Source organism: Sceloporus undulatus, chromosome 6 (assembly GCF_019175285.1).
Source record: "Sceloporus undulatus isolate JIND9_A2432 ecotype Alabama chromosome 6, SceUnd_v1.1, whole genome shotgun sequence".
Lineage (NCBI taxonomy): Eukaryota > Metazoa > Chordata > Lepidosauria > Squamata > Phrynosomatidae > Sceloporus > Sceloporus undulatus.
The window spans coordinates 99,580,471-99,606,522 of record NC_056527.1 but is presented as its reverse complement, the minus strand read 5'-3'; the positions used below and the strand labels follow the sequence as shown (position 1 = coordinate 99,606,522).

At 39.3% G+C, this 26,052-nt stretch overlaps 1 protein-coding gene across 2 annotated transcripts; it reads right to left on the bottom strand.

Annotated features, from left to right (window-relative positions):
- Positions 1-1,393: 1,393 nt before the first annotated feature.
- LOC121934500 (cytosolic phospholipase A2 gamma-like) lies at positions 1,394-26,008 on the bottom strand. 2 transcript variants are annotated; one of them, XM_042475063.1, is made up of 15 exons: positions 25,890-26,008; positions 18,453-18,528; positions 17,693-17,809; positions 15,794-15,936; positions 13,677-13,875; positions 12,232-12,340; positions 11,152-11,292; positions 10,681-10,734; positions 10,375-10,434; positions 9,531-9,659; positions 7,222-7,341; positions 6,758-6,865; positions 5,541-5,695; positions 4,073-4,241; positions 1,394-2,121 (listed from the first exon to the last, which is right to left on the bottom strand). In XM_042475063.1, exons 2-15 carry the CDS (start codon positions 18,474-18,476, stop codon positions 1,964-1,966), a joined length of 1,686 nt encoding a protein of 561 aa, XP_042330997.1. In that variant the 5' UTR covers positions 18,477-18,528; positions 25,890-26,008; the 3' UTR covers positions 1,394-1,963. The 2 variants fall into 2 exon arrangements, with proteins under 2 accessions (XP_042330997.1, XP_042330996.1); XM_042475062.1 differs by lacking the exon at positions 25,890-26,008 and adding an exon at positions 19,705-19,725.
- Between the last annotated feature and the right edge of the window lie 44 nt (positions 26,009-26,052).

Genomic DNA, 26,052 nt, shown 5'->3' with positions numbered 1-26,052 from the left:
CTGTCTGGTAGCAAACCTGGAAAGCATGAAGACAATAGTGCTTAATTTATAGGTATATTAGTAAAACAGTTTGGATAGTGAGGGGAAATGTTTAGAAATCACACTACCATAATGATTTTAGGTGAAGGCCCAGTTACCAGTCTACACAGAATGTCTTTTCAAACATGTGTACAATGTCACTCCATTTAAAGCCAAAGTTTGCTTATTAATTTAAGATGTCCTATTAAGCCTTCCAAAACTTTTCTTAGGATAAGTTTCAGTACAGATTAAAAGAATTAGTAATACCAAATACACTGCAACATTATAAAAGGAAAGAACAACAAAATAGTCCTCAGCAAAAGTGGCACACAAACCATCAATTGGGTATTAAAAGTCTGAGAATAATGTTAACAGAAAATAGCTTTTTCTTCTTCAACTAAAATAAAGGTTTAAAATGGATGAGAAATTGGAGGGATTCGAGGACGTTCCAAATGAATATGATGATATACTACTAAGTAAGAACAGAAATAAAACAGCTAGATTATATAGAGAACAATTAAAAAGAACCAGTCACCAAAGAAATGACAAAATGGGCCACAGACATAGGGAGAGCAATTGGTCTGAAAAACTGAGAATAAGCATGAGAAAGATCAGAGAAGTTTACAAAATCTCAAGGTGTAAAAGACAACTTTTGGAAAATGGAGCATAGATAGCATCTAACCCCATTAAAAATTTCAAAAATTTACAATACAAAATCAAACAAATGCTGGAAATGTCTTAAAGAATATTGGATCTTGGTTTGTGTGGTGGAGATCACCTAAACTAAAAACTTTTTGGAAGAAAATACATAAAACAATTAAAGAAATTTTAGGAATTAGATTTCAACTAAAGCCAGAAATATACCTGCTTAATATGCTAAATACACTTTCCCATAGAAAGGAAATGGTGGAGAATGTTGTTGTATATGACCTCCACAGCAAGAATAATGATAGCACAACTATGGAAAAAAGCAGAACTCCCAATGTTAGATGACTGGTTATTGAAAGTATTGGATATGCAAGAAATGGAAGGGGTTCACTTTGCAGCTAAATCATAAGGCTATAGATAAGACAGAAGAAGAATAGTTTCCAATAACAGAATTTTGCAGAAAGCTATGGCAATGACAAAGCAAGTCAGAGAATCAAGAAAGAGAAATATTATGATAAAACAATATGAATAATAGTAGCAGAAACAAAGAACTGTGCATAGGAAATCTTGATAAATATTTTGTTCAGGGAAAACAAAGACAAATAATGCTTAATCAGTAGCGATAGGATTTATTGCCAAGAAAACTGTGGAAGTTTATACAGATATAGTGTAAATTTTATATTGTAGAGAACATTATAAGTGTTATAATATATAGATTAGGTAATATAAGACTGTAGTATTATTACAATGAGATAATTTGTGATTGTGATTGTGTACTAACAGAACAGAAATTTTTATAGTTTATATTTAGAAAATAAAAATATATATTTTTTAAAAAAGAAAATAAATGTATAATTTTTATTATGTTTTTGGATTCAACACCCTAAAACACATTAAAAACTGTTACAATACTGAAAAAAGTGTTTTCTCACAGTCCTCTGTTATCTTTGTTTATTTGTCTGTTTTATTATTATTCAAGTCATTTCCAACTTACGCAAGCTGAGGTTTTCGTGGCAAAAATTTGTCCATCATCATTAATCCAATTTAAATCCCATTGGTTTAAAAGGCAGGATTTCTACCTTGGGACAAAAACATTTAATTCATACTAAATCAAAGAGGAAATTGGCAGACATTATGGAGGATGCAAAATGTTGGCCAGGTTGTTCATGATATTTGGCAGCAATACCTGCCAGGAAAATGACAAATATTTAGGTGAGACCCACACTTAAGAAACTGGTGAAGTAAATAAGCCTCATGTAAACTCGCCATTAGAGCAGAAAATGTTTGCTGAAGCCTTCTATGAAGAAGGACCCACAATACGCTTTATCTCCTGCAGAATCTTTTCCTGAACATTTGCTACATTCTTCTTTGCTGCAATGAGCAACTTTTCAACCTCCTCATTTGAGTAGCTGAGCTTGAATGTTGAAAACTCCTCTCTGTATTCAGCAATTTTGCCTGAAAATAAGACACATTGAGAATGAATGCTCTGTGTATTAGTAATGGAAATATTTGAAAATGTTTGAAAAATTGTTTCTCCCCCCCCCCTCAAAAAAAAAAAAGCCCCTTGGTTAAGAAACCCTGAAGAGAAGAATCCTGGATTGACAAGTATCTCCACAGTTCAGGTTTTATTCACACATGGTTATTTTGTGCGGAAAGCACCATTTTCTGAGGCAGAAATTACATTTCTATGCATTATTATTATTTCCTGCACAGAAAATGCTGTAATTGGGGAGTTATTCTGTGCAAAATAGTGGGTGATTTGCACAGAAAACAGCATTTTCTGTTTAGAAATTCTAATTTTTGTACAATAAATGCTGTTTCCTGTGCAAAACAAAATGCACATTTTGCACAGAATAAATTCTGAAATTTGAATGACTAGACTTTGAAATCCATGTTGCTTTAATGACTTACTTAAATCAGGCAGAAACCTGCTAACATCACTCATTGCTTCCTTTGAGAAGGAACCTATTGAAGGATTACATCACTACTGCATATACAAAAAGGAGGGGCACAGAGAGGTAAGCATGCCATAAACTCTATCTGGAAATTACACTATTGAGCATGCTGAGCAGGGAGTATGGGGCTCAGTGAATGAGAAGCTCCATGATTTCTTATGGTTCTGGTGAACTTTGTCCACCACTCGTTCTCCCAAACCTTTGCAAGGTTATGATTGCTTCTAATGCTAGAAGATAAAACAAAAGGCTGATTCAGAAAGGCAAATCTCATGAGGAGCCAATCCTGAGCCAAGCTTGTAATGCTGTGTGGATTTCTGACCTGGGAATCATCATGTTATGAAATGTACCAATTCCAAGTTGTCCATCCACCATTAGGAAGGACAAGAGGTTTATCGAAACCTAGACAATTCCTTTCTTTTTGACGTGTCAAAAGTTGGACAGGCCTCAGAAAAAGAGGGATAGATTAAAGGAGGAAAAAGCCTACCATTCTGCAGGAGCAAAAGAGGGCTGAAAGACAAAAGAAGCAACAAACACAAAAACAAGATGGATTTTGTTTTTAGGAACAAAACAATTCAGTGATAACAATAGGAGGCCCTACTTCATTCTTTGGTCTCAACAACGATTTAGATATGGGTAGGGCAGGAAAAATAAAGGCATTGTCCCTTCAAGTAAGAATTCTACCTTCTTAATGAAATTTTCTTTTCACCCCCACATTTCGAACATTCAAGGGTAAGAAACTGAAAATGGTTCTCCCTTAGATCTCTTATCCGCCTCACACCCTCAGAACAACGGGGAAATTTTTACTTGATTGCCCCAGGGTAAAACTAGTAACAACTCACCAGAGGGCTTATATGACAACAGCCTCTACCCTCTGGAACTCTCTCCCAGAAAAGATCCGATTCTGTCCCACATTAGCAGCCTTTAAGAAGGCATTAAAAACTCACCTTTTTCAAGCAGCATACCCTCCCGATTCTGTTTAGATTAGGAACTTCCACCATAGCTGTTGGTTTTAATGATTGTGATATGGCTTAGATTTTATGAAACTGTGAATTTCTAACTAGTGAGGTATTTTACTGTCCTGTACTATGACATGTGTCACATACCCACTATATTGTAAACCGCTTTGATCTATAGGAAAGGCGGTATATAAATAGAGTTTTTATTTATTTTATTTATATGTACCTTGTGGGCACACCTTTGGTTACTTTGCTTGTCCTTTTTCTTTGGATGCCAAAACTGCATTTCAAAATGTTGATGGTTCAAGTTACTGTAATGCTAGAGACTGAATTTAGGGAATGAATGAAAATTTCATGAAAGCGGGGCAAAATTTATATTTGGAAGGTACGATGCTCTCATTTTACCTCCTCTGTAGCTACACCACTGAGTCTCAATTTTTTTAACAACAACGTCTGAAAAAGACATTTTCCACATGAATCCCATCCCCATGTTACCTGGACAGTTGACTTTGTTGAACAGTGGGCAATGCATGATCGTTGGGGCCTGCTCTCCTCTGAAGATGTAGCAATCGGATGGGTTATCTATGTCTTGCAGTTCTTCCTCATTTATCTCAGGAAATGGGATTCCATATGCTTTGCAATACTCAGAAGCTTTCTTAATGGTCTGAGCCAATGAGAAAAGTTTGTAGTTAATTGCCAAATCCACTCAAAATTATCATCTTGGCTTCACAGTCTACCAGGTGTTATTGGCTGGAGATTAGACCCTCAGCGATTCAGATTCTATCCAAGAATCAGGGAATCAGTGAAACATCATCAGATAATCTGTTTGGTTTTTTTCCAAACAGTGTAACTCTATTGTGCTATTGTGATCCTATGTGGCAATTTCATTCAGATGTTTTCTCGGTCCATTGGAGATTGTTCCAAGAGCACTTATCATAGCTAGAATAACAATTGTTTTCTTTTCTACTGAATATCAGCTTATAGATCTCAACATTTCATAATTTTTCCCTCTCTCTGGCTGCGTCCACACTGTAGAAATACAGTGGTACCCCGGGATACGAATGCGCCGGGTTACGAATTTTTCGGGATACGAAAAAATCCCATAGGGATTTATTGCTTCGGCTTACGAAGGTTTCTTCGGGTTACGAAAAAACCACGGCGCTATTTTCCGCCACCGGAGGGCAGCAGAGAGCTATTTTTCCATTAGCGCCTATGGGAATTCGGCTTACGAAGGTATTTCGGGTTACGAAATTAACCGCGGAACGAATTAATTTCGTAACCCGGGGTACCACTGTAACGCAATTTGACTCCACTTTAACTGCCATGGGTAATGCTATGGAATTCTGGGAATTGTCATTTTTTGAGACATTTAGCCTTCTCTGTCACAGAGCTCTGGGGTTACAACAAACGACAATTCACAGAATTCCATAGCATTGAACCATGGCAGTTAAAGTGGTGCAAACCTAATTATTTCTGCAGTGCAGATGCAGCCACTGTCTTCAGGAATTGCCCAAGGGATTGCCTCACCTATAATACAATTTTTAACCAAAATTATGTTTGACATATTATGTTCTAACACTGAATCTTAGGCTGCATCCACATTGCAGAAATAATCCAGTTTGAAGCTACTTTAACTGTCATGGTTCAACACTATGGAATTCAAAGAAATATAGTTTGTTGTGGCACCAGAGCTCTCTGACAGGGAAGGCTAAATGTCGCACAAAACCACAGTTCCCAGAATTCCACTGCATTGAACCATGGCAGTTAAAATGGTGTCAAACTCAATTATTTGTGCAGTGTGGATACAGCCTTAGTGTCCAAGATAAAGTGGTTGCAATAATACATTGGAATCTATCTCCACACACACAAAAAAAAAAAAAAATATTGATTTATCATCTATAAAGAACTGTCAGGGTAATAGTAGCATCTAATATGACAGAGTAATGTGAAAATGATTGATTACCAGAAAAGGATCTCCAGCGCTGTAATCAAAGGAGATGATCAGCTTCACCTGCCTCTCAGGCCTCACAACAGATGGGTAAGCAGTGTTTATGGTGAGACCAGCATCAATCAGTGAGACAATGGGTTTGTTTGTCAGCTCAGGGAATTCAACATCAGCTACCCACAAAACATGAAACAGAATGTTGGTGCAAAGATAAAACCTGATAAAGCCAATATAAATGCACTAGTTACTACAAATTAGTACTGATCCAACTGTTGGTTTTCCTGATTGTAAGGATATCATACCAAGAGTAGGATATGTCTTGTAAATAAGGGATGAGCACTACATAGAGTACAGCAGCCATTTCCCAACAACTTCAGCCCCAATACAGGTTGCATAGCCACACTTGGAATGTGTAGTTCTTGAGATTGGCCAAAATACTGTACATCCAGTTTTCATGAAGGTTCAGTTTGGAGGCAGGAGTTAAACTAACCAAGTCGAACCACCTTGTTTATAGCTTTTAAAATGTCTAAAATGTTTTTAATGTCATCCAACCTCTAGCTATTTTTTTCGGGGGGGGGGGGCGGATTGGAGGGCAGGGATATATTTGGGCATCCCCAAGGGGGACTTTGAGACACAAAAAGAGTCAGTAGCCCATGGACACAACTAAGGAGTAGGGAACAGATAATCAGAAATCAGCCAAGAATTTTCTAAAGCTCTTGAATAGTATGTTTATTGTCACTTTCTTCATTTAGAAAAAGTACAGTCTTCTTCTGAGATCATCCACACCTTTTGTTGCTCTTCTAGCATGCTTTATTTCTTTTTTAATGACAAGATTTTGAAGTGGCAAAGGAGACCATATTTTACGTGCTGCAGAATTTCTGTATTCTTTCTTACTGGTTTTAGCTTGGTTTTCTTAATGCTAATTCTGCCTTTTTTTTTTTTTTTTGCTTCTATCTTTTATGTTTTTAATGTACTATGTACTGCCCACATGTCTCTAGATACTAGGTAATTTAACAGTAAAATAAATAAATGCAGCATAAATCTGTCTAAATAAATAAGCAAACATGCAAGTCCAGATACAACCACAATCACACATGAAATAAGTATTGTAATGTAGCTGGGATTTATGAAGGAATGCATCATGAGAATGGCATCCCCCAGGTGGTGTGTATAATATTTACACAAGCAATTTATACATGCACAAAAATATGAATATGCTTTCAATAAAAACTTACAACAATTGTACAGGAAGTTATGTGTGCTTCCCCATGTCCATTTCAAAAGGCACAAAAAGGTCTTTCTTATCACATTATGGAAAACACGATAGGAATCATTTGCAAAACCTACAAGAAAAGATATACACAGCTCAGAATGACAGAGAATTTTGAAAACAATACCTGAAATTCACTTCTCCAAATTTACTTTTCAACCTCTTGAATGCTGCCTTTCCAATCTAATGAGTTCATGAGCACAAGAACAAACCAAAGGCCTATCCAGTTCAGCATTACATTTGGGCAATAGACAACAAGAAGCCCATGAATAGGACATGATTCAAACAGCACACTCTCAAAATTAGTAATCAAGTGATACTGCCTCTGATACTGGACATGATACACAGCCATTATGACTACTAAACATAGGAACCTTTCTTCCAATAATATTAACATAAAGATATGCAGTAAAACCTTGTAATACTTACCCCCAAAATCCTCGTCGATAGCTTGGCTCAGACTCATACAGTCTTCAGTTTTTTCCCCTGTATTTTCAGAATGCCAGGTCTGACGGATCCTTCTGAGCAACTCATAGCTTTTGCTGAAGCCTTTGTAAATGGCAGGAAAAAGATGGTGGAGATAGAGAAAAGTAGGTTTTCCAGGCACCAAAGGAAAAGGAATCACGAGTAAGCATGACATGTTTGAGAAACTGAGGTTAACAGGGGGTATGCCTTTCAGGATGTAAGTCCTATTAAGATCAATTGTGCTTAGTGGGCATAAGATAGCCTAATTAAAATCATTTTTACTGTTTTATTGTTGCTCTGGTTTGTTTAGTTCATTAGTTAGTACAGAGAGGGAACCATCACATTCTCAAAGATCTGCAAGCTTTAATTAGCTTAAATAAAAAATAGGGATGTAGACCAATTGGTTAAGGGACAGAAACCAATTTTATTTGGTGAGGGCAATTTTTATTCCATGGGGGTATGCCTTTAGAGTGTCTGTTTACTTTTACTCTGATGTATTTGTGGAACAGGGAGTAAAACAGGGGGAAGGGATAGCCAGTGGCTAATGACTGTGAGAGGTGTGCTCCTGTATAAACTTAAAGAAAAGAAGTATGTCTATTCCTAAAGTGCTCCTACTTCCTTAGGACCAGGAGATATTAATTAATTTAGGCTGGTGTCAAATATACTTATTTGGGGTAAGATCTGTCTGCAAGTAGCTGCTGACCAATCACAAATGAAATCAATTTTCTCAAACCATTTTGATCAAAGGTCAAGCCTGGTTTTGTAATAGAAACTATCATGGATGTCCTATATAAACAGTGTAAACCTATTGGTTGTCCTTGAATTCTCAGGAACCTTTTACTATCAGACACAATATATTTCCAGGTTGGCTACTTAAGCCACAGGGAATGTCCCTGCTTCACAGTGATTCCACTCTGATAGTTGGATCTAGAAGGTGGTGCTTCAGTAGTATTTTTGATCACTAGTCTAAATTTCCATGGGGTTCAGACCCTATCCCCTCCATGCTAATGAGCATCTATATGAAAAGCACTGAGTGGGTTCTGTGATATTCTGCACAGAATGTGTACATATCCGTTGGTTTCAGGCAAGATGCGGCATGGTGTGTTATTAATGTATATGTAACTTTTTCGGGTGATCTGTTAAGGGGAAAGAAAGTTATAATCTTGGAGGTGTATGATGATTGGTTGGATATTTGAGAGTGCATTTAATAACTTGTGCTTGATAACTAGTGGGTCAGCTACATCATAAGTATTATTGCACAGGGATGAAAACACACCAGAGTCTGGAGGATTCCACTTTTGTATTTTAGTCTTTTCCAGGGCTTACCAGGGGATAGGGGGAAGATTATGCACAGTGCTGTCATGGGAACCATTTTGGAGGACCAGAAATAAGAACATATTATTTCCATTTGCCTCTCAGGCCATTGGGCATGGGCAAGAATTGGCTGTTTTAGGCTGGAAAGCCCCCTTCCGTTACAGATTTAACTAAACAAACTTACTAAAGTGCAGTACAGACGGTGCTAAAGCGCCATGCTGGTGCTGTACTAGGGTTAAGGGACCACGCAGCAACTGCACAGTCCCTAACCCTAGTACATGTCAGCACCATAACAATGGTGGTGCCCTGTGTACATGGGTCCTGCCATTGTTATGTAAGCACTGTACAGCATCCGCACATTGCCACGTGGCACTTACATAACAAGTGCGTCAGTGGCACACTTGTTATGCCACCCCTGCAGCTTTAAAAGAACCTGCTTTTTGCTGGTTGTCTTTCCTCCACAGGGAAGTTACGTGGTTTGGCGGCTGTGGCTTCCCTACGGGGGGGAAGCCGCCGCCACTCCGGACATCAAGTCAGGTATATACTGGGCCATTGGTAACTAATAATCATACCCATTTATTGTTACGTTGTTAGATTTTTTTTATTGCTAAAAATGCATAAATTATGTCCAGTTTCTCAAAAAATCTTCAACTGGTTTATCATTTAAAACCCAAATTACTTTGGCAATTTGGGCTAACTGCAACCTTAACATTTTTTCACAATCGTTGCTTCAAACTGTTGCAAAATTTTAGCAGATAGTGTCCTTGCTGCTGTTAGCATATATCTTATCTTTTTTTTAAAAAAAAACTGCTTTTAGTTATTTGTGCATGCAGTAAGCTGATTGCATTCATTTTTTGTATATATTATTGTTATTGTTATGTTGTTAACAAACATAACACATATATGAGGATATAGTTATTCTGAAAAGAAAATAAATCTTGAGCTTGATGTTCACTTACCTTCCAAGATAGTTTCTAGATGGTCAAATTGTTTCTCTGCTTCGCTTTCTTCTGATGATTCAGACAGCTTCAGTTCCAGAACAGATTGATAACCATCAAAGAGTTTATTAAGGTTCTGGTCATCTTTATCTTGGCAATGAAACACAGTAGGAAACAAAACTATAAATAGTGTCCTATTGTCCTATTTTCAGGTAAAAAAGCTCTTTTTTTACCACCTCCCCCCCAAAAATTAACACTATGGTCCACTAACCATAATACAAAAAGAAACTGTGCTTAAAAAATAGGAAGACCCAACCACTAGTTTAGTGTTTCCAAAATTTTAGTGGTAAGTCATTTTGCCTTTCAGTCACACTAAGCATAAACACAACCACAGGAGAAAGATGTCAGCATGTTCGATGGAACCCCAAAAAATAATAAAAGGTAACAAAAGTATCAAAAGCTTTCGCATGGTGTACTTTGAATCTGCCATTGATGACTGATTGGATTCATCTAGATAAACCCTGTGCTTGTTCTGTGATCATTTTACAATGATATGTAGGAGATTTGCAGCATCTATAAATGAATTAGAAGACTGATGGGCTATGAAGCAAGTCTGATGTATATCAGACTCAGACCATTTGCTGGCCCATAGGAGTCTTTCAAATTGTCTTTACAATTCAACAGGATGTTTAAATTATTATGCAGATATTGAGAGGGGGAGAACCAGAGCAGAGGTGCAAAGAATGAATGAGTGAATGAATGAATGAATGAATGAATGAATGAGTGAGTGAGTGAGTGAGTGAGTGAATGATTAATTACAGCACATGACCAGATGTAAATAATGAACATTGCTGTGACATCTTACCAATATCTGCTGAAGGAGTATCTTCAGATCTGCCATGTTTTGGAAAATCTTTTAAAGCACCTTGCAAGACAAATATGTCACAACTGTTATCATAACATTCAGTGATATATGGGAATTATAATTTATGAGTAACATTAGTACAAAAAACTTTTCTAAAGATTCTATATGGTGTGATATGGGAGGAGGTCAATGCAGTGTGTGACACCAAGTGATGCCAACCCTAGCAATGCCACTGTGACTGAGCCATCCTGACCCAAGCCAACCCATGGCCTCTGAACCTGGCCCTGACCACTGAAAGAACAATACCTTTTATATTATTCAAAACTTCTTGCTCACTTCCAAGGGCACTTCCCCATAAACCTGAAAATAAGAAAGATAACACATTAACAATTATATGTGTGCCCTATTGGCAGCACAAAGGCAAAAATTAATGTTTCGTTTCACATATCACACGTCAAATATGCCCCTTCGATACATAAAAAATACACATCCCCCATCTTCTCCTGGGTTTCAGATACACCGTTTTTGCTATACAGCACTGGAGCATGCTGGTATTCCAGATGCCCCACATGGCTTATAAAAGAATGATTGCTTCATATCTTATTTGTTTGATCTAGCCTTTTAAAAGTTTCAACAGGACCTAGAGTTTACGCAGACCCTCTGCATTCCTTTCAGTTTGCTATGCAAACAAAGCATTCAAAATAGAGAATATGTTGGACTTCAGTTTGGCATTCTGAGAATGGCATACCATTAAGAGGAATAATTTGAGTGCCATACCTTGGAGATAACAGATATTTTTCTCCTTCCTCTCTTTGGTCAAGTCTCCATTTTCAAAGGAGCTTCCAAAGTATTTGCTGTCTACATATGCTCCTAGACCAGGAATTCCAGCTTCATGTGGGGTAAATTCAAACCAAGTGCCTTGAAAAATGAATAAGTGCGGGGGGGGGGGGGGGGATAAAAATTTGAGAAGAAAGTGTTAAGGAGAAGACTGAATGCCCAGGACACCAAATTTCCTCCTACAGGATACAGGGAAGCTAGCAGAGTATCATCTAGAATAGTTAAATTCTTTAGCACTGGTAGGGGTTTCTCACTTCTAAGTGTCAAGTCATTAAGAAACATTGGGGTGCTGCCTTCTTAATATTTATAGCATGGGAAGGTAGAATGACCACTTATCTGCTTTACACTCCGCAGCTCACCTAGATTGTTTTCTACCCTGACTCCTTTGCATTTTAGACAGGCAAATCAAATATGACCTTGCCACAATGTTATTAACTTTGAGGACAAAGTTGGTTTTGTGGAAGATATCTCTTCTAAAGCCCTGTTTTGTCATTTCTGCCCACACCATCATATGAAGGGGGACAGACAGTAGGGCCTACCCAGTCATCCTCCCTCTGATAACAGCAACTTCATCCCCATATTGTTTTGTGTTCTAGACATTTCTGTGGGGAAGTAGCCTACTCCACTTCAATATCATCCATATGATCTGGAACATGCATTTAGTTGGCTTCTTCTCTGCAAACATGATCCCAACATTTGGGTGATGGGTGGGCAGTCTTATCTCCTTCAGTCTTGTAACGTCATAGACATTGACTTTGGCCCCAGTCACCCCCATAATCCAATTGTTAATGGTGTGAGGAGACACTTGAAGGAAATAAGGATTCACTAATCTAAAGCAAGTAATTTTGTATGGAGTATCTCAGTTCATGACAAGCTGGCAAGTGGAATCTGTCCACTGTATGTCCCCTGATTTTGAACACTTTTATAGATTAAAAGAAGCTTTTGCTTTTCCCAATGATTCTGTTTATCTTAACTAATGTACACACTCACTTTGTGCAGGGAAAGAGAGATGATAAATACCTTCATTGTGTGTCAGGTACGTGTCCTTGTCTACAGCTGCATATATAGGATACGGATTTTTTCCATTCTCACAAGATTCTTTGTGTGCAGATAATTCACCCTCATCCAACTGAAATATATGGATTTTTAATTTAATAGATTACCTGGTCTTTTCTCAGCTTCCTCTTTTTAAGGTAGATCTCATCTCAGCCTTTCAAGTTATGAATGAGGAAACCTCAGGCCTCCAGAAATTTGGGTATACAATGTCTGCAGATCATTTGAACCCCAAATATCCTTAACACCAAAGATTCTCTACTTCTGCTCTATCTTATTCTATTCTGTTTGCATTTTACCTTTCTCCCAAAACAAGAGTTTAAAAGAAAGCACAGCTTTAAAATTATTTTTAACGTTTTTAAACTATCTGGTTAAAAATAGCAGAAATTTAGAACAGTTTTAAAAACATTTAAAACATTACACTGAGAATAAAACCACAGCAAACCCACTTCCCTTTTTAAAAAATCTTTCTGCAACCATTAGTTTAGCTAAAGACCTATCTAAATAAAAAGGCCCTTGCTGGCTGGAGAAAAAGCCTCCTGTAGGTGGAAGTTCCACAGCTGGAGAGCAGCCACAGAGAAGTCCTCTCCCATGCCCTCACCAAATGTGTCTGTGACCCTCCTGCAAGCAACTCAAGCAGACTTGTATAGGGATAGAATGAAACCAAGACCCATAGGCCAGCACTTTGAACTGTACCTTTGAACTGTACCTAACAACAAACTGGTACATCATGGATGGTGGCTTCAAGCCCAAAGGCCATCAAATCATTTTTTTCCTAGCTCTGTTCTACTTCACCTTATCCTGTACTTTTGAAAAAATTAATTTTGCTTATCTCTTCTCTGAATGCACACCTTGATCCTAGGAGATGTATGGCATTTGAGAGACTTAGGGCTTGTCTACATCGGTGATTTAGCCCAAATTCGCCCTGAGCTTGCTGTCTTATGATTACATGACACAGGGCCAAAACACTGAATTGGATCCACACTGTCTTCACAACCCCTGCACCTGATTAGGGGCTTCTTTTCCTACCCCTGATTTGAATAACTCACTTTCTGCTGCAGCTTTTCAGCTCTCTTTGTAGCAATGACAGCAGCTGCCTTTTCACCCATGGGCCATGCAAGCTGCCTGGCACCACCGCTGTGGGAACAAGTCAGTCTGACCTCAGCAGTGGTGCCAGGCAGCAAATGCCAAGGTGGAAAGGCAGCCACCCATCATTCATTGTGAGAGTCAAGCAGGTAAGAGGTGAATTCGGAGGAATTTGGAGCCAGAGCACTTTGGTGGCACTGACAAGTATAGAAGGGATCATAAAAAAGACAGCAGAGTGATGTTGAGTAGACTACAATTTCAGCAAGATGTCAATGACTGGGTTGCTTTTAGAAATTATGCAAGTCTCAACTTTGTTCTGCACCTACCTGGTTCAACATTTTATGCACAAGGAAATAGGACCAGAAGTCAGTCAGGGAGTAACATTCATCTTCTATAGCCTCTATCACAGCTTTTGCAGCCTTCTCATATTCCCACTCTCCATGGACAAGGTTTTCACACTCACGTTTTTCCAAGATTTCTATTTTTTCTGTCCAATCTTTATCTTTGTAGAGGGCTGACACACACCTTTGAATGAAACAGAGAATATACATTTGAAACAAGGGGAAGGAGTCTAATTTGAAATATATGATGTTAAGACTGCTTGTAGAGATAGTAACTGAGGACCCTTAGATATTCCCTTTTAGTTTCAAGTAACAGGAATAAACAGTACAAAAGTTTATGAAATGACAATAATGCCACACAGTTAGTGAGAATAAAAATTGCAAGTCCGCCATGAATATAAATACTGAATAAATAGTAGAAATACAGTGCCATCCTATTATCAGTGGAGGCAGATGACTCTGATATCAATGAGGCACTCTGGGGTTTTGTTCAAACTTTAAAGGAACTGTTCAAGGTTCTCAAACCTATACCCAAAACATGGTCAGCATCTTGGACAGTGTAAACACTTGCGAGGCAAAGTGACTTCCCACATGGTTGAAAAAGAATGAAAAAGATTGCACAGGGAATTACTTAACATAAACTGTCTATAGTTTGGAACAAAGATCATGTACTAATACTTTAATCAGAGATTTTCATGTGACATGTAGAGACTCAGCAGCTGTAGCCTTTTACTAACTCATGCTTGGTTGTTTTCATCTTTTTCAAGACCAAGTTGAGATTCAAGCCTCTCATTCCTCCTTGTAAGTGCCTCTATTTTTGGATACCTTCCTATATCAGTGAACCTCTGCCAGGGTTTCTTGTCAGTCAGTGGGTAAGAAAAGCAGCAGAGCTTTGAATTGTCACCAAATACCTGTCATATTAATTTTCCTTCTGCTCATCCCATAGATTTTTAGGAGTCCCCAAAATTAAGGATCAACTGATAGACAAAAGTCCAAATCAGGGAAGGTGCTACAGCCTCCAAAGATAGCATTAATTGGTTTTTACTCAGTGAAATAAAAATCTTAATATTGTCTGGACTCTCTGTGAAAAGAATGTGCATTTTTATTCCTTTCTCTGGAGATTAATAGGTTCTTATTACTTAAGAAAGCAACACAAAAAGAACAGAGCAGTGGCAAACAGCATGCCCCTTTACACCAACTTGGGGGCATCGTCTGAGCATGGCGTTTAAATGTTGCATGCTCTAACATCACGCCACCAGGAAGGCTCACAGCTGACCACATATGTGCAGGCTTCACAACATTACAGCAGTGCAACGTTTAAATGTGCCATGCCTCAGAAACACCAAAAAGCCGCTGCCATGGCAGAAAGGGAGGGTTTTTTTCCACCCCAAACAGGAGCGGACCTTTTCTGGTCCTATTTGGGGTCAAAGCTGGCTGGATTGGGGCCGCAGTGTGAGATTGCGGCGGCCTCAATCCAGCTCTCTTGGGGGCATGTCACATCACTCCTTTGGGGCCATCTGTTTCACCCCTAAATATTCCAGGGAATTATTTTCTGCAAAAATACTTCCAGTTTTTGTGTGAAAAAATTACACAGATATTGTGGTATTACTTGCCCCCCCCCATATGTGATTTATGTGTGTGAGAGAGAATATATTTCTGTACAGAATAATTCTGTGAAAACCCTCTCAGAGTGTGAATATTAGGAAAATACTACACAGGGATATTCATATTCTTCCCCAGGAGGAAGAAGACTGTGGAAGCTATCTATTCTTGCACACAAGGAGAAGCAAGGAGAAGGTTTGCATCCCCAGACTAGACGTAGGGTTTAATGTATAAATTTTCTTAAATTTGCATAATTGTTTAAATTATTTGCACTATTTATAGGAAGCTGCTCTTAAATAAAGTGCCCACAAATACATGTTCTTATAAAATTAATTCTGAATGGATATGGTGATCTTCTCCCAACTTCTGGGGGGTGATGTGTAGGGCACAGCACCTACCCAGGTATTTTCCCTTGGAAGCAGGACCCAGGAGTTTATGTGGCATTGTGTAATAAGTCCTCTTGGTATTGAACATTTCCTCTTCTATCCGTGTGCACTTACCAGGTAGAACCTGACACCCCACCCAAGTACATAATACAATCCAAGAGGTTGTATTTCTTCAGCTCTGATAATGTGCCATAAAGGGCAACCATGGCTCTCACAGCTCCCCCTGCTCCCAAGACAACAATATTGGGGACTTTGTCCTAGTGAAAAAGAATGAGACATATTCAGCAAATATCCTTTGAACAGTCAAGTGTAATCCAGCTTATTTATTTATTTATTTATTTATTTATTTATTTTGATGCATCACATTCACTTGGCATCAACAGTAAATTTTGGACAGTTCGTATTTTAATGGCAAGTTGTGGGTAGCATGCTTTGGTATTTTGTATCATTTTATTTTACTTGCAACTACTGAGATTTCACATTTGGGTTCTGGAACAAGATGATGGCAGCTCTAAAACACAGACTTTTCTTGTTCACTCAATTTGTGACAAAAATGCACATCAAACACTGGAGTTACAAGTTACACCTTTACGATTGTGCAGTCCAAATGTATGTGACAGAGTCTGGGGCTTTTGCGAGGAGAAGGAATTCTGGTTTTTAAATATATATTCCTACTCTAGGATAATGACCTCCTCCAAAATTAAAACTAGCATCATAATGGCCCCTGGGAAGAGAATCAAAGATGAATATAGGGACAGGGGAAGTTATACAATAAGACATATTTTCTGGGGATGGGGAGATCTGTCAACTATATTTCTGTAGACTTCCATACCCAGATCTGTTGTATGTGGATTAAATATGAAAATATATATTTTTAATATAGGGACCCCACCCATATGTACACATTAATGAGCAGATGTCCACATTGTCTGAGGTTGTACCTACACTGCAGAAAGAATCCGGTTTGACACCACTTTAACTGCCATGGCTCAATACTATGGTAGTGAAAACTGGTGTCAACCCAGATTATTTCTGTGATGTGGATGCAGCCTTTGATACATTTATATTTATTTCAAACATGTACTCAGTGGGATGTTTTGCACATTTTCAAACAAGCACATGTTAACATATTCATTTTTTCTTTCACAGAATGCATTACAAGCCCAGAAACATATATGTTTTTATATGCAGCATCCAGGTCTATGTTAAATCTAGAATAGGAGGAATATGGTAGCTCAAAAAATTGTTTAGAATAACAATAACAACAATCAGACATCTAGCACGTCTTTACTGTTCACACTGCCCCACTCCCACATTGGATTGCCCTGTGTTTTGGGTTCATTTGTACAGACCATGGCTGTTCAGAATAGGGTTCTCAGGCAGTTACTGGTCTGTGAGCCATTTGTCTTACAGTCTGTTATAATTTCCAATGGAAGAAGTGAACACAATAATAATAACATGGCACAAATATGCTACCAGTCTCTGGCATAATGGGGGGGGGGGATTAGTCCACAACATCAGATAGTTTATGAAGCTGTCAGTGCCCCCCCCCCCTTTTTGGTAAGAATGTCAAGTATATTCATGCATTTTCCCACCCAACAAGAAGGAGGGCTTGACATATCAAGCTACTCTTTTTAAGAAAATGATCAACTCCTGAGAGATTTTTGGTGTGTGGTTTTGTTTATTTGTTTTGGTATTTTCAGTCCTTTTTGCAAACAAATCATATGTGGAAAATATTGGTCTTTCACTTAAAAACTGTATGCATAAAAGAAATCTTCTGCATGAAAGTGCTTTTTGGTGCAAAAAAAATTGCATGAACAAAATTTTCACAGATAAGTCCCAAAATGTCAGAAAATTTCACAAAAACACAATCTCAGCTTGTGGGGAGAAAATGCCTGAAAAAGCTTGCAGCTCCTTCCCCAAGAACTTGTGTTCATTTCTTAGAAGAAAAATACTTAGTGTCATATTTAATTGTAGCCCCTTTGAGGCAGAACGCATAAAAAAGAATCCTACCAGATCACAAGGAATCCCGAGCTTGTCAAGGCCTCTCTTCACCACTTCCTTCCTGGATGCAATAGCTCTTTTTTCACCCTCTGAGAGAGATTTTGAAACTCGCACCTTGGCTTTTCCCTGCCAATACACATATATGCAGACATGAGATATGAAAAAAGGGATACAATTACATGCTAGCCAGCCTTTGGGATCCAATAACTTTATTCTGTTTGTACATGTATGTGGTTTTAACCTTTTGTACATGTATGTGGTTTTAACATTTTAAAAATAATAATTGCTAAATAGCTTGATACAATTTTAGGGTGATTATTTTTTTAAAAAAACTTTTAATTTTAATTTTTTTAAAGTTGATTTTATAGTAGCTTACTAGTATAGTATCTAGTATGTTGTCTTGGATATAGGATAGGATAAAAATGATTTAATGAATAAACCATATTGTGGCCTTTATCCAGAGAACCCAATATCTTAACTTGAGGGGTTGATTCAGCAGTTATTCCAATATACAGTTTTGTATCTTGGCATCAACGCCAAGTTGTTTTACTTCACACAGTCTCTTATTTGGGAAGTGCTAGATGCCTCAGTTCCTACCTCTGCTTTACCATATGAGAGGAACAGCAAAGGAAAGTATAGGTAAAATTGACTCTACTCAATTTGTACAATTTGAAACAGGGAGCTGAAAAGAAACACTATTTTTAATACCATAATATTGCTGATGAATAAAGGGTTTTTTTAAAAAAAAAATTCAAGCAGAAGAACTTACCATCTCAGCCACATTGGCCTCCATTTCCTTGTCTTCTTTTTTTCCTTTATAGTCAGTCAGTTTAGCAAATCCACACCTACAGGAAAGAGTTAGAACCAGAGACGTTTAGGATTTACAGTTTCTGGGAGGCAGTAGCTTTTCTGATTTCTCCTTTTCTTCATATCAAGGCAACAAAGACTTGCTGAAAGAAATGAGACATTCTGTTATTCTGTTCCGGACACTAAACAGCATGGAATGCCCCGAGGGGAAGAGAAAGGAGCACTTGATAAGTAATATGATCTCCTATGCACTGCTGTTACTTCTAGCCTTCTAACCAAATGACTGTGATGCAGAGATCACAGTTGTCCTGGGAGTCAGAGGATAAAGCAGACCATTACCTTCTGCTGAAGAGATTTACTGCGGTATTTGGCTTCACACATTCTGAAGGCCTAGGGAGTGTTTTAAAAAAAACCTACCATTACCACCTCAGATTGGCCCCAACAAGCTAGCAATTTTGTAGGTCCATTTAAACTGGGGATCAGTGAAAATAGTGGTGATTTTGTGGGACAAAAAGCCAATACACTTTCCATTGAGACTAACTTTAGGAATAGCTGGATAAGACGTCACTGTAAGAACTGAATGCTGAGAAATATAGTGGTTCCCAATTGGTAAATGGGTCAGGCAAGGCTGCATGCTATCATTCTATTTCAGGCCTGCACAATTTACCAGCAGCCAGGGCCCAAAATTAAAATAGGTTGACCTCTTCGGGCTGCAGATAGGTGACACCTGGTGAGGAGGGTGAAGCTTCTGGCAGCAGAGCTTCTGGGGGTGGGATTTCTGAGGGTGGGACTTCCAGGCGCAGGCATAGGTGCATGCAGGTCCAGGAAAGAGCCCCATCCCAAAATCGCAAGAGTAGCAGCGGCCTCCTCCTGTTCCACCCGCCCTCCTGCACGCTCCGGGTGAAGGTCCCAGTACCCAGCTAGGCCACCCTGCTGAAAGCACAGGAGTGGCAGCAGCCTCCTCCTCCATCTGCCCTCCCTCCCAGGCTCTGGCTAGGCTACCCTGTCTGCTAAGTTGCCCCGCCAAAAGTGGCAGTGGTGGGGAAAGCATGGGCTCCCCAACCCCCAACACACACACACACACACACACCCTAGTGAAGCCACCAGGGCCCAGCCCACCAGCCAGCCTGGCTGCTCCCTAGGTCAAATGCAGCGGCAGCGGGGGGCTCTCCAACCCACACCCACACCCACCCCAGTGAAGCACCTTAACTCACCACGCTGAGTCCCTGGACCTCTCTCTGCTCTCTCACTCTCTGCTCACTTTCACTGCTGCCTATAAAAAGCCCCTGGGCCTGACTTGGCCTGGCCAATGGGGTTGGGAGGAGCCAGAAGCCTGCCCCTGCAGTAGCTTTCCAGCTGGAAAGGAGATGCAAAGTCTGGGGAAGACCTCCATTGTTCCTGAGTCCTCCAAAACCATGTGCAATAGGGGCAGGACTCCAGGAGCTGGGACATCCTCCTCCTCCTGGCTATTTGCTCCCAGGCTTCCAAAAACCCTTTGGGGGGGGGCTCCTGGAGCCTGCAATTCAGTGAGGTATCTAACAGTGTTATCAATGTTGGGCTTTTCATTCCGACCTCAAAGCAGCTCATCCCTGAAAAAGTGGTGCCAGATGGCTGAGAAGGACTGCGACCTTCTCACCTTAGCCACCACCATTGTGAAGAGAGTCAAAGTCCACAGCAAAAGTTAAGTTATTCAAATGTGTGTTAGGGGAGGAAGCCCAAAATTGGGTACTGCCATCATGAAGGCAGTCTAGACCCAATTCAGGTCTGGTGAATAGGAAGGAGGGATCACCACTGAAAGCACCAGGCAGAGAAACATCACCTTATGCTTCTGCCAGGTCACTGATGACATTGAGGCATAACAGGAGGGATAAAATGAGGGCCTCGTGGCCCATTAATAATTCTCCCCCCCCCCATGGAATTTCCCTTCAATCCCTAGATTTCTAGCAGAGACTGAGACATTGTAGAGATTGCAGAGACTGGGAGATTGAAAAGTATTCACACCTAGAGCACTTATATTTGCTGTGTTCATATTTACTTAGTAACTTTGGCTGTTTCTTTTCTTTGGATGCTTTAACTGTAGTTCCCAGTGTTCAGCTGAAATTTATAGTTACTCCTGTGATAGAAATTGGGAGAGCCAGGTTTGAATGTTGGACTGCAACTCTGAAGACCAGGGTTTGACTCCCAGCTCAGCCATGAAACCCGCTGGGTGACTTTGGATAAGTCACACATTCTCAGCCTCACAGAAAGACAATGGCAAACCTTTTGTTATAAATCTTTCCATGAAATGCCCATGATAGGTTTGCCTTAGAATTGCCATGTCAGAAATGACTTGAAGGCAAACAACAAAAACAGCAATAGAAATTTGAGATTGAAGAAACAAATATCACTTTTAAAGCCATAATTGTTATTTGTGGTTAACTCCCTTGTAATAAGTTCTCTAGGGCATGCCAATACTCTCTGACTTCATCTGGATCACAGACAGCTTCAGCAGGAATATCCCCCCATAGTTGATGTCTTCCATCCTACCCCCCAAACCTTAAGCCAACATTCAGGGGTGCTTACCAGCCCCATCCTGCTAAAAGGATCATAAATTGTTGCCCCCAGTACTCCAGTTTAGTAGTACTATAGACACTAAATGCAAAAAAATTCCCTTTGCTCTAGCTGCTGACAGAATGAAAATAGCACAGCACATTCCTGCCCATCCCAACACTACAAGTGTTCTGATCATAAGATTTCACAGCTGCAGAATTGTAATGATGCAGTGGGAGTGGAGGGCAGGGAGAGTCCAACCCATGTGATATATGGATTTTGATTTTAAGTGGGCATGTTTTCCAAATATAATCCAGTCCAGTCAATTTCCATAACCAGCACAGAGCTATTGTTTGGTGTAGTGTTTGGCCTTTTATTTTGTTCCAGTCTTGCATAGAATATACTGACTGAATCTGGACATGGGGCCCTTTTACACTACACAGTTATAGCACTATGATTCCACTTTAACTACCATGGCAACATCTTCTGGAATCCTGGGGTTTGCAGTTTAGGGAAGGGTATTAAAATTCTCTGCCAGAAAGTTTCAGGGCCTTTAGTATATGACTGTATAGGGCTGTAATCTTAAAATTGCCAAGGTGGAATTAGCAAACAGCCCCTGATTCCTGTTTGCCCATCCTCCAGCCTACCACTCCCAAGCCCTATCCACTGCTGAAATGCTGGCCCACACATCTATCTCACTTTCTGGGAAGAAATGTGAAACCATCCTTTCAGGATGAACTATTTCAGTTTCATCACCACCTACACATGATCACTCTCTATTTTCTTCATGTTGTGTTTCTTCATTGCCCACCAAGTTCCCTTCCTCTTTTTTTCCTTCTACAGCTGCTGTTTGGCCCTATGCATATTTACTTAGGATTTCATTGAACTGAAAAAGATTGGTTCCATGGTATTAATGCATAGAATTGTAGTTTTAACATCATGTTTCCCTTGCTTCTACACCTTCCCCACCTTTTACTGCTCCTTCTCATTTTTTCTCTTAAATTCTGACACTCTTTTCACAACTTGAACACCACTTCTCTAAATGTTGTGTTTCACATTTCCCCCACAACTTTTTTCTATCCAGTTTATTATTTATTATTTATTTACGGTATTTATACCCCGCCCTTCAGCCCTAAAGGCTCTCAGAGTGGCTTACAATTATTATTATTTTTAATTAGATGGATTCCTGCCCTTAGGCTTACAATGTAATAAAGGCATGACATAAAAGGAGAAGAGAATGATGGTGGGGAAGGGGATCAGGTCCAGCAGTTCTTCTCTCCCTCTGAGGCCTATGTTAAAATCAGGTCCTATGCCTTGTTATTTTAAGAAATCAAAAGTGGGATAGTCACATGAAAAAAACATAGGGCATTTCAGGAGGGGCTTGAATACAAAAAATATATAAGAAAAGACCATTTTAAATATAACTCAGTCAAGTAATAGAAACAGTAATTGATGTTTTAACAAAATATTTTTTAAAAAATTAATATTGGCAGCCCATGCAAGTAAAAAGTGAACAAAAATACAGGCCTGAATGGAATTCTAATAACACAAAATATAAACATGCATGGAAAACAGCTACAATAATTCCTAACAAGGTAAGAGGTGATGATGAAAGAAATCAGATCCAAATTAATACAACGTGTAAATGCGTTTAATAAATATTATTTCTAATTGCTGACAGGAGTACTACTCCTAGGAACTAAGGAGTCATTTTATATGCCTTCTTCAGTGAGATACTTCTCTAAATTTAATGTGCCAGTGTCAAATGGCTTAAAAAAAATTTTTTAAAAAAAAATACACCCCATGTAGATAAAGTATAGAATATTAATGAATGTCTAATATATGGCTTAACTTTAATTTGGCTTACTGTATGGTTCACTACAAAGTGAATCACAGTCCAGTATGGTAGCATTTTTCAAGGGAGCACTTGCTGTCCGTAATGCTGTGTCATTATAAATAGTTCAATGGAAAACAGTCAATAAATTTAAAGAGACATAACCCCTAACTACATTTCCATTAACAAAAGCTACACAGCTAGGCTGCATAACATCATCCAGAAAAATATCTACAACCTTGTCATGCCATTACGACAATACTGTAGCTCATTCACCATTAATTCAGGGAGGATGTAATCAAAACAATGAACTGATAAATATAAAAAATGATCCATGGAGAAGAACCATGGACTATTTTCATATCTTTGCTTTGATTCCATTGTCACACAATCTCTGTGTGTGATTGGCAAAATGTTGTTTGTATCCTTTTTTTAAAAAAATGGATTATACAGCAATGAATACCATCACCACCCTATACTTACCCCATCAGGAAGAGTCTCAAGAATATCAGAACTTGAACTATGTGACTAGGGATGTAATTCTACACTATGTTTCTTCTTGAAGGAAATATTATGCAATTTTAACTGTTTTCTTCCCACTGTGAGAAAGTCTTAGAAAACCACAGGTTTTTCAAAGTCTATTTGCAATCTGGCAGTTATTCTGTGCAACATTTGCATGTGGTTGTTTTGCACATAAAACATTTCATATGCAACTCAACCATGTGCAAATCTTGCACAGAATAAACCTCAATTGCAATGTGGTTGGTGCGGGAAAGAGCATTCCTTAGCTCCATCCAAAGCAGAGTGGCTCTACAGCCCACAGTTTGGGACATCGCCTCATAGTTTGAGGTTAACACAAGCCACTTGGTCCTGTATCAACACCCCATAGGAATCCTGGCCCTGTTGCCTTCCCCACCTCATATCCATAAAGTAAGGTGGGTGACCATACTATATGACAGTTCCCCCCACATCAAGGGGAATCTTGAGCTCTAGGAATCTTGAGCTCTGTTATGCAGCACTGAACACAACAGAAGCATTGCACACAACTAGCACTGGCATCCTTTTTGGGTGTATCACAGTGTGCAGTGCCATGTGCCTGCTGCTGCTGCTGTTGCTGTGATCATGCTCTTCCAGCATTCAAGGATGTGGTTCCCTTCCATGAGATTCCCAAGCATAAGGCAAAATACAAATATTTTCATGAATACAGGACTGGATGGAATACTTGTAGCTGGGATGTCGTAGACATGCATGTATGAAGCTACGCTAACCACTGAGCTATTTCACCCCCTCCCTGTGCCACTGCCCCAGCTACTTCACCACCACAACCAGCACCACCACACCACATGCCTGCTGCCTTCCCTTACTTGCTTGCTCAATACTACTTCTAGGTTCTTTAATTTGGTCACCACTTGGCAGGGTCTTCCTCTCCTCATGCCCACTCTGGCATACTATTTACAATGGCACTTCTGTGGGGTGAGGGTTTGCCAGGTGTACTATGGGCCTCCAACAGAATTTACCTTGTCTGGACAATAGTTCATTATTGTCTGTGAATCAATAAATGGAGTGGTCCTTTCACTAGCTTCTTTTATTCTTTAGCAATTATTTTCCTGGAGATCCTGCCATTTGTATGTGCACGTGCATGTGTGTGTGTGTGCCTAACTCCCATAACTTTTTTCCTTCCAATTCATGGTAGGTCCTATACACTGTTGTTGTTGTTTTAAAAAAGTGGGATGGACAGGGCTCCTGCACCTTTAACAGTTGTGTAGAAGTGGGTGTTTGCAAGAACAAATTCAAGGGGTTCTTGTAGCACCTTTGAGACTAACTGTGTAGAAGAAATTGTAGCATAAGTTTTGGTAAACTCGGTCTACCAAGGCTATTGTGCAACAACGGCCCAAAACAGATGGGCCAAAAGTGCTGTGTCGGTGCTGAAAATAGGGTTCCAGAGCACACGGCAACCACATGCTCTGGAACCCTAATATGTATGGACAGCACCATCTTTACATGGTGTGATGCAAGCACGGTACCACATCCGCACTGCTGGGCGCCATGCTTGCATCTTGGTCATGTCGCAGTGTGCCAATGGTGCGCTGGTGACATCATCCCAGCACACCAAAAAGAATCCGGTTTTCCGGGTTCTTTTTGGTCCACAGGGACACCACGCAGTCTGGCTGCTGCAGCGTTCCTCCGGAGGGAAACTGGGCACCTCTAGCTCACCCCTTTGAGATGGTCTGGATTGCCCCAAGACTATATTTTTCTCCAACATCTAAATAGTCTCAAAGATACTATAAGATCCCCTTGCATACTGATATTCCCGACTAATACAATTATATCTCTGAACTCTTTTTCATGTGACTGCCATAGAAACAGTAACAAACAGAAGACTAAAGGGTCACAAGTACAAAAACATATACCAGGCAAGACCATCTTAAATAAATAAGTGTGTCTCAGACAAATAACAGAAATGCTATTTATTTTGGCAACACATTAAAAAGTGAGTATCAGTTACTTGTGAAGATAACAAGTGTGCAAAAATACAATAATTCAGGCCAGAATGGAATGGAATTCCTACAACATAAAATATAAATATATACGGAAAGCAACTCCAGTGAGTCATAACAACATAAGAGGCAACACTGAAAGAAATCAGATCAGAATAAATACAATCTGTAGCTGCTTGCAATAAATACAATCTCTAATTGCTGTCAGAATGGCCATTTATAGGAATAATAGAGTAATTTCATATGTCTTCTTCTGTTGGGTGTTTTTCAATATTCAACATGCTACTTTCAAAGCTACAAATATTAAACAAAATTCAACTAGTAGATAATGCCTGCAATATAGCAAACCTAAACATCCAATATACAATATAATTACATTTTTTTAATTTCCAAAAGACTTCCCAAAAAATGAAGAAAAGCTCAACATGTTTTTTTCTCTTTTCTCATGTTGTTGTTTCTGGACCTTCCCATGTCTAGGGAAGGATATCTCCCCCACTCTGACAGAGCTCTTCTGAAGAAAAAGAAGAACTGGACTTACCAGTTTAAGAGACTCAGCAGAAGAAAACCAACCAAGCTCCCCTTCTGTTCAACAGGTCAGTTCGGGAATCAGAGGAGAGGAAGAAGAGGCCCCTAGACTCAGGGAAAGTTGGAAGGCTAAGGTGTCCAGCCCAGATTCTTCCCGTCAGACACAGTATGAGTCT